Raw genomic sequence first — 14,506 nt, 5'->3', positions numbered from 1 at the left:
AGGCTCCCGTACCTAACAACCAAGAATTAGAAGGAACATCCACTAAATTAGACTCAAAACTCACTAAGGCTAATTCTTTATTACCTTTGTTCTTGTTCTTCTCAAACCACTTCTTGTAGTTGTTGCAGTTCTTCTTCATGTGACCTTCCTTCTGGCAGAAATAGCACTTGAATTCAGTGGTAGGGGTCAAGCCAAGAGGGTTGTTCTTAGGTATGATGCAATTTTCAGTTATTTCTTTAGGGTTTGAGTATTTAGGTTTTGTTTTGTTATGAAAAGTTTGTTGATTCTCAAAACAAAAACAAACATCTATCTAGCTCAGAAAAATAACCAAACAAAACACAGTTCAAGAAGGAAAACCCTAAAATTGCAGTGAATAGTAAAAACTATCGTGAATAGTGTTTTAGGGGTTTTTGGTGTCCGTTTTTGACGCAAAATACCTTTTTGAATAGGGAATGACCTAACTTACACAACTCATTGCATTGCCATGAAATATCGGCATTTTTAGGCTTTTAAGGTGATCTGCTAGGTCAAAAACGTGTTTAAAGTTTTGAAAATATGAAAAACAAATCAAAAACATGTTTTTCCATATTCTTTAATATTCTTGATATTTCAGAAAACATGTTTAATCAATCTTCAAAAATAGACATAACCTGTAACCGAAAAAAAAAATAGACATAACCAAAAACTCATCAAACAGATATGAAAACATAGTAGGCATGCTTGAACAACGATTACAGATATGTGTGAACAACCAGGCTTTGATACCAACTGTTAGATTTCTTTATACACAATCAAGATCTTTCACACAAAACTGTAATACGTATAAAGACATGAAGACATACCTGGAGCCATCTTCCTTGAGTACACGACCTTTGAACTCATCCAATCCATAGCAGCAGTAATCCTAGCAAGAACAGGAATGGCTCAAGACTTATGCTCTCTCTCAGAATCTGTTTCAGCTCTCTCTTTATGATGAGAATAGGGTTAGAGAACGTGTCTGATGAGAGCAGGGCCTTAAGCTTATATAGGGCTAGGTCAAGTCGTCTCTACTCATCACTGAGGGCCGACTTGACTAATCTTCCAAACCTACCAGATCGGTTCACGCATAAAAGGAAATAAATATGACCCCTTAATAGGCCTCAAAACCATTCCTTATTTCACAAGGTTTTGGGCCTCAAGGTACAACTTAATTTAAACTCTTATCAAAACCTTATATAACTTAGCATCTAGTGCACCGATCTAAATAGTAAAACATAACAAGAATTGTTTAGAGCGTCGTCGCCCTAGGAAATTGTGTGAAGTACTCATGCTTGTCCATTCGCCTTTCACTGGTTTGACCCCTGATCGAATGCGGTGGAACGCCAGAAGCCACTTGATAAAATTAGTGGGCTACACCACCCCAGGCCATGTAGACCACCTAAATTCAACGCCTATAGATAAGAGAGCTCTCTCAAGGAGTTGTTCTCATGGATTCTTGCTACCAAAAACCTTGTACATTAGAAAGAACTAAACGCAGATCAATAAGAAGAAACCAGATCTATGTTATAGGATCCTTATTTCTTTTGAACTCCTTTTCATTTCTAAATTGAATTTAGATTGAATTGCTTTGAATATTGGCCATGTTAGGGTTATGTAAAGGGCCCTGAGGCCTAATAGAACTTAGATGGGATGGTGTATGTTTTGAAACTTGTGCATGTTGGTTGATTGGGAACTTAGATGTGAGAATTTCTTAAATGTTTCAATTACAAGGAGACTTTGCAAGATTTTGGGCAGAAGTCCAACCCTTTAAATTGATTTCAAAACAAGGGTATGTTGAACATCCATAGGACTCCTCTCAGTTTCCAAAGGGGAATTCTAGGGCCGGTCTTGTCACTAGCAGCTTCACTTTGTGCCAAACCATCCAACAAGCTCAAGTGGTCCAAGACATACAAATTCATAGGACTTGAGGAATGGGTTGCGGTGTGGTATACGGATTTGGAAGGACCATTGGACACTCTAAAAGTAACAGAGGTTTTGGGTGCTCAGAAGCACCAAAACCCAGGGCCATTCTTGTTGAGTTTGGGTAGGCATGAGAGAAGAAAAAACCCATGGTGGCACTTCCTTTTGACAGTTGGTTACACACAAACCCTCCTTGGCTCCCTCCCTTGATAGCTCGTTACGAACTAGCCAAAACTCAAACAATAAAGGCATACAAATAACCAAGTATGATTCTCATGCCTAGTTCAAACCTCACCGTTTTACAACCTCGAGAAGAGGAATGGAAGAAAATAGAATGGACTTTGCCAGGAAAAGAAAACCTAGGAGATTCAACCCTTGGAAGCTAGAGGAATCTCTGACTTCTCTCTTCACTTGGGTCCCTATGAATCACTAAGTCCAAGTACTTTCACTTTTTGATCTTAGATGAGAATGTAGAGAGAAAGAGGTTAGAAGATTGCTATAAGTGGAAACTTATTAGGATTTGACTAGGGGGAATTTCTTGAATATATCTAACTTATGTAACCTCAAACCCTTATAAATTGAGATTTTGTAAAGAGGAAGAGAGACCTTAGTTTGGACACGGGATAAGAGGGGGGAGTGGGGTAGGAGGCACACACGTACTACTTACGCTAGGCCTTTGATTCATTCTCAAAACCTTTCAAGCCACAAAGAAGCACCCAAAACTCAATGCTAGAAACTCATACACATTCGTAAATTAGAGCTCGACTCATCCTTATGGCATCAAGTCGAGCGCTACAAAGATATATATTTTTTGGTCAAGAGCGCTACAAGGTTTTTTTTTAGGTGAGACCCAAGGGTATCCACCGCCGACAGTAGTGACTAATCCCTTTTGCCGCGGGAGCTCTCCCAATGGAGGTAAACGGCTGGCCACAAAATGCGCTTCATTCCCATGGGCGGGGATCGAACCCCCAACCTCATGGTTAAGGAATGAGGTGAGCTACCACCACACCACATCTCATGGTTACGCTACAAGGTTTTAACTATAAATGAAGGGCAACTATAATAAAACTCTATTATTTAAATGACTTATTTCTCTGAATTGCAAGAATTTCACCTTCACCATGTACATTTTAGCTTTAATGGTAAATATATTGTTTATTGATCAAGGCCAATATTTATTTGTCAAATTCAAAATTTCCACTTGTTTGTGCTGTAGCATGGCACACTATACATATTGTATCATATTCCGCATGTGTCTAAACGTGCAACATAGGAGTCAAAACTCTCAAGAGTCTAATAATGAACCCAATACAAAGCCATATATCCCAAGCTTACTATCCCTTCTCAATGGCTCCAAGTCATCTTAGGGAACTCTTGTCCTAGAGGTTTCGTTTTGTAACCCTTTTCGTTTCGCATAAAAAAAATTAAATTAAAAAATGGCACCATGGCACCAAATGGATGAGCGCTTGGCCATGGCCAAGCCTAAATGCTCACATAATCTTGACAATGCATCTGGGCAAAAGGTCCCTTATGTAGCGGGCTTGAAATTTAAAAGGCAGTGAGTCAATATTCTTGTTATTATTGTCACATCTTGACATGCGTCTAGACCTACCAGACAAAATAGGAAACCCTACATTTCTCATATGTAGACCTCAGAAGCAACTAAAAAAGAAGGCCACAAATTATGATTTTGTTCTTGCCAATATTGTTAATGGTAGGGTAGACATGGATCGAGAGAGAAAGAGGAAGACTGTGACAACTCTAGTTGCAGTAGAGTTAGAGAATCAACGTTTGTGTGCATCCATGATGTTAGTAACTTGAAAAAAATTTCATGTTATTATTAATTTTGTGAATTTTTGGACTATTTTTATGGTATCTTCATGTGATTTCTAATTTTTAATTTTGTCTACTTGTTTTTATTTATTAAATTTAATTATTTCTGATATTTAATAATCTTAATAAACATGAAAGTAAATTTTAAAAATAAATTTTGTTTGAAGTCCAATGCAATCCAGTCCATACTTGTACCAAACAACGGACTGGACTTGCAGTCTAGTCCAACTTAATGTGCCAAACAACTCATTAAAGTTCAACCCAATCCAAGCCAAATCAGTCCAACACTCCAAGCCCAATCCAAACCAGTCCAGTCCAGCCCACCAAAATAAGAACTACGGTTGATGTGTCCTGTATGTGGAAGGCAATTCCACAGTGGAAACAAATCACCATAGGATGCCTTCAAACAAAAACTGTTACACCAACAAGGGTTTCGTATTCCGTTTACATGCATTGTGTTTCCAACAGCACAATGATTTCCAAGCACGAGAGATGAAGGCACGTGTCAGTAATGGCTTCATTTGGTTCACATTGAACATTTCAGGGAGTTTAGAAGCCAGGAGGACCTGTCATCCTTGTTTCTTAAATACTAGGACATCCCAAAGATGATCAAAACCGTAAGCGTTTCACGTCGGACTGTGGAACACTTACATCATTCCCATTACCCTTGACTGAAGCAGATGTTTGCCCTCGGACCTGCAGATTCAATCAAGCCAATTACCTCTTTGTTGTTAACTTCTGTTTTCAAGCTTTTAACCGTAAACAGTTATCAAAGTCCACTCCACCAGACTAAAAGAATATAGAAGAAAACAGAACAAAAGAAACCATTTCTTGGAGAAAATTACAAGAAATATTAGTTGAGAAAACATGTGACCGAGATAATAACTGCATAAAATGTTGGCAGTTCTTTGTCAAAATACTTTGAAAGAACATAAAAGGTTCCAATGGTATGTTTGACTGAGATTTCAAAAACTATTTTTAAATGCAGTGTTCAAACTATTCAATTGGAAGTTTCCAGTTGTTTAATAGTTGTATGATTTCTGAATTGAAAAGTGAAAACATATTTTGATATTTTCGGTTTGTTTTCATGAAATTAAACAGAGAAAACTGTTTTTGAATGTAGAACAAAACATGCCCTTAGGAATTCAAGCAAGGTGAACTTCTAAAATTGGCATTCCTTTTTTATTGATCACATGCTTCTTATTTTTATATTTCCATGGATGGGAGGTCAGAGGTGATGACTTCAACACTTGACCTTACATGTGTCAAAAAGTGGAAAAAGATGCAATTGTGCACATGAGAACATGTTTTTTTTTTCGTTCTCTAATTGCCTTAGTCACCTATGGAATCTGTTTCTCAGTATGCCCTCAACTATGTCATTTTTTATTCACTTGGATGTTGAACATTTATGGGACACAAACTTACAGTTTCATCTGGAACAACAGCATATCTCTTTGATGGTGACACCCAAGTTTTCCCTGTTCAAGGGAAGCAGAAGAATGAATGCAAAAATCTAACAGTATCAATAACGGGTTTTTCAAATCATACGTACATAGGAGACTTTCAAGTGAGGATGACGTAGGCATGCAATGAATGGAGGACAGTACCTGTTGCTGGATCAACTTTTGAAGATTCTATCTGTAGCCCGGTAGATCCATCAACACTCAAAGACTCTATAATTGTTGGAACATTCCTTCAGTCCAAAATATACATCATCAGTTGTGAGACTTCAAAAATGAAAGTTGACATAAGAGATAATGCCAAAGATGAAAGTTGACATGCAAAATTGCCTAATTCAACCTGGATGAACCTCCCATGGTACACCCATAGACTCACGGGTGCAAGACATGACTACAGAAAAGAGCAATTTTAATGTTGAGCAAGAACCCCAAAGTATGCAAGCTATGCATCGTTGGATAGATATTGGTCTCCATGTTTATTTTGATCTATCTAAGAAAGGATACAAAAATGCATAACAATTACCAGAATCAGATGGCAACAAGCGCTAGCTGAGACTAATACTACGATATAGACTGATCCTAGATTCTGCCTGGAATAAGCAATCAAGCATTGAAGGATTATCGAATGAGTAACTTTATGTCTTAAATTTCAGAGAGACAGACCAGCGGCCCACTATTCATGAGTTAATAACTTGAACACTTCTCCATATGTCTGTTATTTCCATAACTACCCTATTCATACACAGAATTGATATTTGTTGATGATAGGTTTAGATGAGAAGAAGAGAATCACTGTATTATCACACAAATGAAAAGAGTACACTGGTTAAATAGAATTCCAACATATAAACTCCCCTAGCAATCAACCTTTAAAAAGCTAACAGCCTTCAATTAAGCTAAGAGCCTAGTAATAAGCCTACATTAAGGACAATATCACAAATCGGAAGCCTGTCAACAAGTAGTTCTACATTTTGCCACTCCCTATCGTATCACAACTCTTCCGAGTGCATTGTTGATTTGATTTAATGATGATCTTACAAGTCCTAAAGAAAAAAATGTTTCATCATTTGACTCTCCTATATAAATTTCAAGAATCTTAAAGGTTTTTATATGCTTCTTGTCCTTGACAACATAGTATCCCTGAGCTGAAGTTGACCAACAGTTTTCCTTAAGAATCTGTATTTCATGATTTAAAAACCAATTTTTGGATGCTGTATGTGGGGATTCAGGAACCTACAAGTTATCCCAACATCTACAAAACTCACAGACCTGGAACATCTTATGCAAGTATCAGAGAAAAATAGCACAGTGACCATCACATTTGTTAAGTTTGTTGCTCTACTACTGTTCCCAAAAGCTTACACTACTAGGATGTGGATTGAAAATTATCTTTCATCCTAACATGTATGAAAAAATACATGGTGCAGAAACATTCAGATGCCAAGATGTAAATTACCGGTCAATTGATTCTCCATGCCCAAGCTGTCCATTGGTACCCCTCCCCCAGGAGAAAACATTTTGTCTTTCAGTAACAGCAAGCGTGTGTCTCCATCCACATGTTATTTGAACTACTTTCTGCAATTCCAAAATGCTTACCATTAGACATCAAAAAATTATCTCAGCTAAGGATTCAAAAGAAGAAAATCTCCACAGAACTGAATATCAATATCATGGGCTATCTTAATTAATTTGGGGAGATACAGTAGTAATAAGAATGTGCCTGCTCATGAGGAAATTTAACTTGCACAGGAGAACAGTGATCAATATTGTCCCCAACTCCAACCTGTCCAAACTGTACACAAAATGGAAAAAGGTAAATAACTAACAAGAAGGGAAATGAGGAACAAGACTTGCTAAGAAGATGAAGTGAAAAAGAAAAAAAAAAAGCAGGCACAAGTTTTCCAGTGACCTACATAAAAAAGTAAAAAAGACATCTACCCAGTGGTAGGAATTTGAGTTTATGTTTGGAAAGAGAAATCGTGCAATAAGACGTATTTCTAGGCTCACATTCATCTAAGAAACAATTATTTATGAACCAGGAAAAATTAGTTAAAGGTAGAAATTAAGGGAACAAAGACAAGCAACCTTATTCCAACCCCAGCCATACAGTTTTCCATCAGATGTGAGTGCCATAGTATGCCTCCAACCGCCAGCTGTCTGGTAAGATTCAAGGCAAGAAGCAGTTAACACAAAGGACTACAAAGAAACAGTTGCATACATCATATCTAAGTCAATATCTATCCAACACCATTTACTCTAATAAATGCTTCATAAGTTAATTGAATGTAATCCGCTCAGACAAAAAAAGATATTTCCTGAAATAAGTTCAATGAAATTAATCCAGTCAGAATTATGTACAAGTGCGCGCACACACACGCACAGAGTCTACTGCTTTCGCCTTTGTTTTTACTTTAGTCAGCAAGGAGAAGAACGATGGGCAACCAATGGTTGCAGAACCAATACATTGCGACCCTCGTCCCCTGCAGATACCCCAGGGATAGATACAGTTGGAGATGCATGGGTTCGGCACTGTCATGGAGTAGTCTGGTCCCCACACATCCTAGAAGAAGGGGATACTGTCGGATGGGGAGCTTATTTGGTTGTATCAATAATTAACTCTGACATTTGGTTGTTCCAGTTTAGCAGTTAATGTTAACCAAAACCCTGGAGGCGTTTGGTTCGCATAAAGGAATTTATGGGCAATCAATTCCAATGTTTTTTTTTTCTCACGAAATCAATATCTTTAACGAAGATGCCAGCTTTTGCTGGCAAAGTCTCTTATTTTGGTACAAGGACATAGAAGTGAATCCCGCCTTCCTCAAGATTCAAGAGTTTCACAATGGGGAACAGTTATACCTCCTGTCCTGCAGCACAGGACAGTGACCTCTTTACTAGTTATCTATTTCTGGAAAAACAGGTAATATCTTACTTTACAGCAGCATCCTTCAGATTTAACTTTCAACCACCTAAGTCTCGCTGTCTAAACCATTCCATTAGCCTCCATTCTATATTTGTTCATTTAGCTCCCAGTGTGATCCTATAACATTGTTGCATAATATGATATGTGTATCTTTCAACTCCAACTAAATTTGGTTTTTGGAATGATAACAGAGTCAACATGTATAATAAAATTATATCCTGCGTTCTAATGAGTTGTCCCAGGCATACGATAACACAATGTGCACGTCTCAGAGGCAATCAAAGGAAAAAGTTTTCACCGGCATCACATGTTAACTACTGACAATATCAAGATCGCACAATCAGTAATTGGGCAAAGATGTCAACTAAATGACTAGATGCGCTTTGGAAAAACCGATACATGTCCATGCCAACCATGTGTCTGAAAAAAGTATACATACGTCTAAGCATTCTATTCAATACTCCAAATGAATGTGCATACGACAATATGACTCATCAGAAATGATTCAAAGCCAGAATTCATCTATGTACACATTTTTCCATCAATTTTTTGTTTTCCCTTTAAAGTATCATGGGATAGCTTTTAATACTAGTTAGTCTGTTAGATTGACTATTAGAAAATCAATGGACACCGAAAGCTTAAGCAGTTGGGAAATGGGCCAACAACCTATAGCAAGTTAACAACCCCCCCTCATTTACAGTAACATCCGCACAGAGAGAGAGAGAGAGAGAGAGAGAGAGACACACACACACACACACACACACACACACACAGAAACAAATAGTTGAGAAATGGAGATGATAAATGTCAAGCTCTGATACCATACTAGACAACCACAGACCCCAAAAAGGAATGAGAATACAATGCAATATCAATATAACAAATAACAAGGCAGGAAACTAGTACCAAAGTTGCTGAAATCTTAAAATAAATCAAGAAATGATTACATTAGATTGTAAAAGCTAAGAGATCACCTCACAAATAAAGTTGTTACTCAAGGCTTCTAGCTTGTGAGGAACAAGGTGATCCTCAAAATCCCCATGTCCTAGTTGACCATATTTGCTCCACCCATATGTGTATAATCGACCCAATGAAGAAACAGATATTGTGTGCCGCCATCCACACGCAACCATAACCATCTTCTCACTCTGTATTTTTTAAAAGTATCAAGTTGATCTTTTATGCAACCAAGAAAGCAAAGGCAATAGAGGGATTTGAACAAAGTAGAATGTAGAAATTGAAAGATAACAGAATATTTATGCAGAGCAGCTCATAATAAATCTATCGTCAAGAACACCTAGGATTTGATGCGAGCAGTTTTTAATCGGTAACATAACGAGTTTTGAAAGAAAAAAATTGAAAAGAAAAGCCTCCAACTACAACCTGTGAGGATATAAAATAAAATCATCACATGGGAACTTCATTAAGTGAATCATAGAGCGGGGTAAACAGGAAATACCAGGGCCTGCTAGGTTAATTTTTTTGTTTTTTGTTTTTATTATTATTTGAAGATAGAGAAGGAAAATGGGAAAATAGAGAGAATAGATATGATGGATGTGAATGAGAGAGGAGAAAATGTATATGGAACAATGCATTAAACAAAACCTAAAGAGAAAAAAATAAAAACAATTTTACATATTTTTCTTTAGTTTTAGTTCTACGTATCCCATCTCATTTCTTATTCGTATCTCTCAAATATGAATGCTTTGTAGGGGAGCTTGTACATTGTACTATGGTACATTGGCTTCATAGCGTTATGTAAATTCTGTTTGTACCTTATTTTATGTTAATATCATTTTGTTTCTTAGTCATCTCTGTAGTTAATAGCATAGATGCTGGCTTAAAATCAAATAAAGTAAACAAAACCAGATCTTAGACATACATTAACCATAGAAACCTTCTCCGGAACCAAGCGATCATTCCTGTCACCTAGGCCCAAGTTTCCATATCGGCCCCAACCCCATCCATAGAGTGATCCATCTTCTGTGACAGCTGCAGTATGTTCAGCACCAGCAGCAACCATTTTGACAGATATTTCCTGCAACAAAATACAAGAAAGTCATTGCATAAACCATTTCAAGGAAATATAAATGTTTATTAGAAATAACATAAAGGTTGAATTATAAGAAATTGACAGTAAAGACATCCAGCAAAGCTCCTAACCACTAAAGATTGATTACAAAGAAAGGAATGTCGCTAAGGTTCTTAACAATGATGCACATAAGAATGCCAAAAATCTAACTCATGGCCATAAGAAATCTACTTCTCCACCTTGTTTAAAATGTTTTGGTTGTTTCTTTCCATTTAAATTATTCAAAAATTAGCCTAACTGCACACTCCAAAGAGTATTTGCCTTTTTAAAAATCCCAACACCCATATCATCCACAACCATCAAAGAATACCAACTTATTGGCATAACTCACACCACCCCAAACACTTTAAGTAACCTGACCCAAAGTTCCACAGCGTGTGATCAAAAGTAAATCAATTCAAGGGAGCTTTATGTTGACAATTTGACCAATCCAAGAGGGATAGATGCAAGAACACCGATCATAACCCCAAACCAAAAAAAATAAAAATTAGAAAATGAAACCCGACTAGACTTTTAGGCCATTAACTGCCACACTATGAGGCACCGATGATGTGACAGAAAATGAATGATGAGTACGTGACAAAAGGTAAGAAAATGGAAGCCAATCAATAGTTGGCAAAGAAATTAGTGGAAAATTTGAACTTTCTGGACATCCAATAGATCCCTAGAGAAGATAATGTCAAAGCAGATGGCCAGGCATCTTCAGTGTCAAAGGATTGGTAAAACTTGATCAGGATCATTCAAATAGAAGTGTTATGTTTGAATGGATTCAGTTATTCGATATCTTAAGAAAGGAATGGGGCCAAACTAACAAATGAAGGCAAGAAAATTAAGAACAGCGCACTACCATTATGAATCACCAACTCTGAGACACACAGCAACAGAAAAAGAAAAGCAAAATAGAAAAACCAATCATAACTTGGCGATCCAAAGCATTGCACAACCACCCTAGTTCCACTAGAACGAGTTACCCAAGCCAATAGAACAAGGAGTCCTATAACATACACAGATAGGACTCAAATTACAAAACAGGAAACTTAATCCCACAAGCTTCACAAACACATCTTCCCATCCAGTCACCCCATTGCCACCGCCCAGTCCCCGGATATTCTCCACACATTTGAAAACTAATTTGAGCCACTATTTCAACAAAGGTAGGCAATAATTTAGGCAATTAGTAATTTTTTTAACCTCAAGACAAATGGGATTTGTTGTTCATTAGCTTGTGCAATATTTATTGTAATATGCTTAATGAGTTCAAAAGAACATTAACATTAAGAAGAACCAATCTCTACTCCTTTTTCTGGCTGATTCTGCTCAATTGGTGCTCTCTATGCTTTCCTAATTTCTTTGGAGGGATAAGGTTTGGTATGGTACACTGACAATGTAGTCTTTGGCTATTCAACACTTTGGTTACTGAAATCTCTCTGACCTGATGCTTCTAAAGCTTTTACGGGTTCCAACATCTATTCTCGTAGAACTGAATGATTCCCCATATGGCTGCATAATGTATATCATTCAAGGTCCCCCTAACCCATCATGAAATATAAGACTATCTAGGGACTCCATGATATAGACTGAAGAACTCAAGCTTTAATTATTACTAAACTACACATATAGGCAAGAGTGGGGGATCACCAATGTCTCAGGTAAAGAATAAAAAAAAGAACAAAAGAAATAACCTACAATACCTGAAACGCTTGAATCTTCTGTGGCACAAGAGAGTCTTCTGTGGTACCAAGACCAAGTTGACCATTTTGATTCCTCCCCCAACTTGAACAATCAAAAACAAATCATTAGATTAGTATTTGTATAACCCTTGGATGACTTTTACCCAGCTCAAAGGAGTGGGAAAGACAAGGGCAATGGGACAAAGGAGAATATTGATAGCAAAACATGCAGCCACTTTGGTGTTGAGTCGATAGTTCAACAACATTGTAACTTAAAACTCAAGTTACAATTCAAACAATAGAATTGTGTGTGTGTGTGTGTGTGTGTGAGAGAGAGAGAGAGAGAGAGAGAGAGAGAGAGAGAGAGAGAGTTTACAAAACACAACTAACCTTTGCACCTCACCTTCCATCGTCACAGCCAAACAGTGGCTGTCCCCACAAGCAATTTGCCTTATCCTCAGACCATATAATGCCTTTATTGGCTGAGGTGTAAACAAGTCACTGGAATTACCATGACCCAACCTCCCAAAGTCACCCCTGGAAAATAGCAAAACACCAGATACTTTTGAAGCTACAAGAAAGCAAGAAAAGAACTGAACAACAATAATTCACTTAACAGAGTGATGCCCTCATTACAAATGCATCCAGTTCAGCATAAATAACAATAAAATTTTTGTACACAACTGACGCCTCACTCTGCTCCATAAGATTTATTCAGCCTTAATACTATATGTTCTTATATTTAAATTAATCATGAACAAAGTGATTCAAATGAGTAGTTGAGAAATATGACAACAATAAAAGAAAATGAAATCAAACAGAAATGGGAGTATGAGCAATGGCGCCTACGAAATGTTGTGGTTAATGGTGTTTGAATTCATTAAAAACAAAAAATTGAAAAAATAGTAATAACAGTTGTATTTCTCACAAGATACTCTATGACCAAGTTTTGAAAAGGGACAAGCACAAAAAGAAAACATTAAAAAAAAATTGGAAGAAGAGAACAAACCATCCCCAACTATACGCTTGTGTACATGAGTCAGAGTAAGCAATTGTATGATCAGCTCCACAAGTAACGGATACTATTTCATGGCCATCCAATGCACTCAAATGTGTCGGTGACAGTCGATCTTCAGCGTCACCATGGCCTAACTGCCCATCCTCTCCTCGTCCCCAGGAGCAAAAAACATTTTCAGCTGTGCATTACGAACAGAATCATTATAGTCCCCACTCCCATTCAATATGCGCCCATATTAGATTTGCACGATGACCTCAACGATGTTTTCAAATAAAAGAAACCACAGCAATAGCTAGCAAAGTAGCAACAAAGTATATCTAAAGTAATCAACCTAAAAGAGTTAAGACCGTTACAGAGTAAAGCTAAGATTGCCTAAGAAGCAGATGTTGGCATATATGCCTATGAGAAAATGGATGGTGTCTACCCCCATTGCAGGTCTGGGAGGGTCGGATCAATGCAACCTTGGTCTTGCTTCACAGCTGAGACCACCAAGTTGAATTAGCAAAGGTATTTCCTTGTTTCTTTTTTCTTTTTTCTTTTTTTTTCTTTTGGGTAACAAACAACTTTTAAGTTTGCACAAGGCTTACCCTTATTAGCATATATTCATTTAAGGAAGCAAAATTTCCAAAGATCAAGTCGAACCGGGGGTTTAAAAGAATGGAACAAACATGTTTTTGTTAACTTGCTTCATAAGAAACTACATAGCTCTACTTTTTTTTAAAAATTTCTCCAAAAAGAAAACAGAGAAATGGCAAACACTTGAATATGTTAGATGAAGTCATTGGTGGTGGAGGAGACTTATCAAACACAGAGAGAGTAGGGATTGTGAATCGAATCATGGGTGTTTTACTATTTTCCCAGCAGCCAAACAAAGAATAAGGAAAAGTGTAAAAGGGCAAGTAGAAAGAAAATAAATAAATAGAGAAAAAGAGAAATGAGGAGGAGATAGAAAGCTTAGCTTACAAAGAAGAGCAACAGAGTGACTGGCACCAGCGGAGATGAGAAGGACACGGCGGATTGGAGCACCACTGACTTCACTGGCTCCCTCTTCTGCCATTTTCTCTCAATCTCTCTCCAGAGTTCAAAATTCCCACACAAAAAATGATAGGGATAGAAAAGGAGTCCAAAAGTCTCCTCCAACTCCAACTGGAGAGAGAGAGAGAGAGAGAAAAGGAGTTAGGAATTTGCTTGTGCAGAAGAAACAAGAAAGAAAGAAAGAAAAAAACAAAGAGTAATAAATTTGGACAAGTGAGTGAAATGGGAGGGACGATTGTGGGTCCCGGTTTCTATTTATAGTGATAGGGATTGGACATGTGCTCTTCTTCCTTGTTACAGGAAGGCTTGCAGTTTCAGTGAGTACTTACTGATGGCAGAGTCTTGGAGAATAGAAGAGAAACTGAATTTGTGTGAAAGGGAAGTAATGAGGAACGGAAACAGTGGCATTCATTGCGGAGGGCCCTACCCACCCCTCTGCATTCTCAACCGCACACCTGTTTTTATATCTGATTTCAATTTTCAATAGGAGCTCAACTGCCGTACTTCCAAGTTTGTCCTCTTCCTCTTTTGAAAAGTTTG

General features: G+C 37.5%; 1 protein-coding gene across 1 annotated transcript; it reads right to left on the bottom strand.

The window, feature by feature from the left end:
• Positions 1–3,897: 3,897 nt before the first annotated feature.
• On the bottom strand, positions 3,898–14,261 carry UVR8 (Regulator of chromosome condensation (RCC1) family protein). Its single transcript, XM_021973843.2, has 12 exons — positions 13,895–14,261; positions 12,923–13,109; positions 12,304–12,450; positions 11,935–12,016; positions 10,034–10,189; positions 9,126–9,299; positions 7,317–7,388; positions 6,952–7,023; positions 6,688–6,806; positions 5,379–5,464; positions 5,197–5,249; positions 3,898–4,467 (listed from the first exon to the last, which is right to left on the bottom strand). The coding sequence occupies exons 1-12, from the start codon at positions 13,986–13,988 to the stop codon at positions 4,381–4,383; spliced, it is 1,329 nt and encodes a 442-aa protein (XP_021829535.1). The 5' UTR covers positions 13,989–14,261; the 3' UTR covers positions 3,898–4,380.
• Positions 14,262–14,506: the final 245 nt, after the last annotated feature.

Source organism: Prunus avium, chromosome 4 (genome assembly GCF_965620075.1).
Source record: "Prunus avium chromosome 4, drPruAviu1.hap1.1, whole genome shotgun sequence".
NCBI classification, from domain to species: Eukaryota; Viridiplantae; Streptophyta; class Magnoliopsida; order Rosales; family Rosaceae; genus Prunus; species Prunus avium.
Note: the sequence above shows the minus strand (reverse complement) of the source record. Positions and strands in the feature narration are given on the sequence as shown.

What these genes read in the sequence shown, in the direction of transcription:
- UVR8 (XM_021973843.2), bottom strand. Translation starts at nt 13,988, where the DNA reads ATGGCAGAAGAGGGAGCCAGTGAAGTCAGTGGTGCTCCAATCCGCCGT. An exon ending in ATGGAAGGTGAGGTGCAAAG is followed by an intron (nt 12,017 to 12,303) that starts GTTAGTTGTGTT and finishes TGATTGTTCAAG; the next exon opens with TTGGGGGAGGAATCAAAATG. An exon ending in AAAAGTTGATCCAGCAACAG is followed by an intron (nt 5,250 to 5,378) that starts GTACTGTCCTCC and finishes TCCCTTGAACAG; the next exon opens with GGAAAACTTGGGTGTCACCA.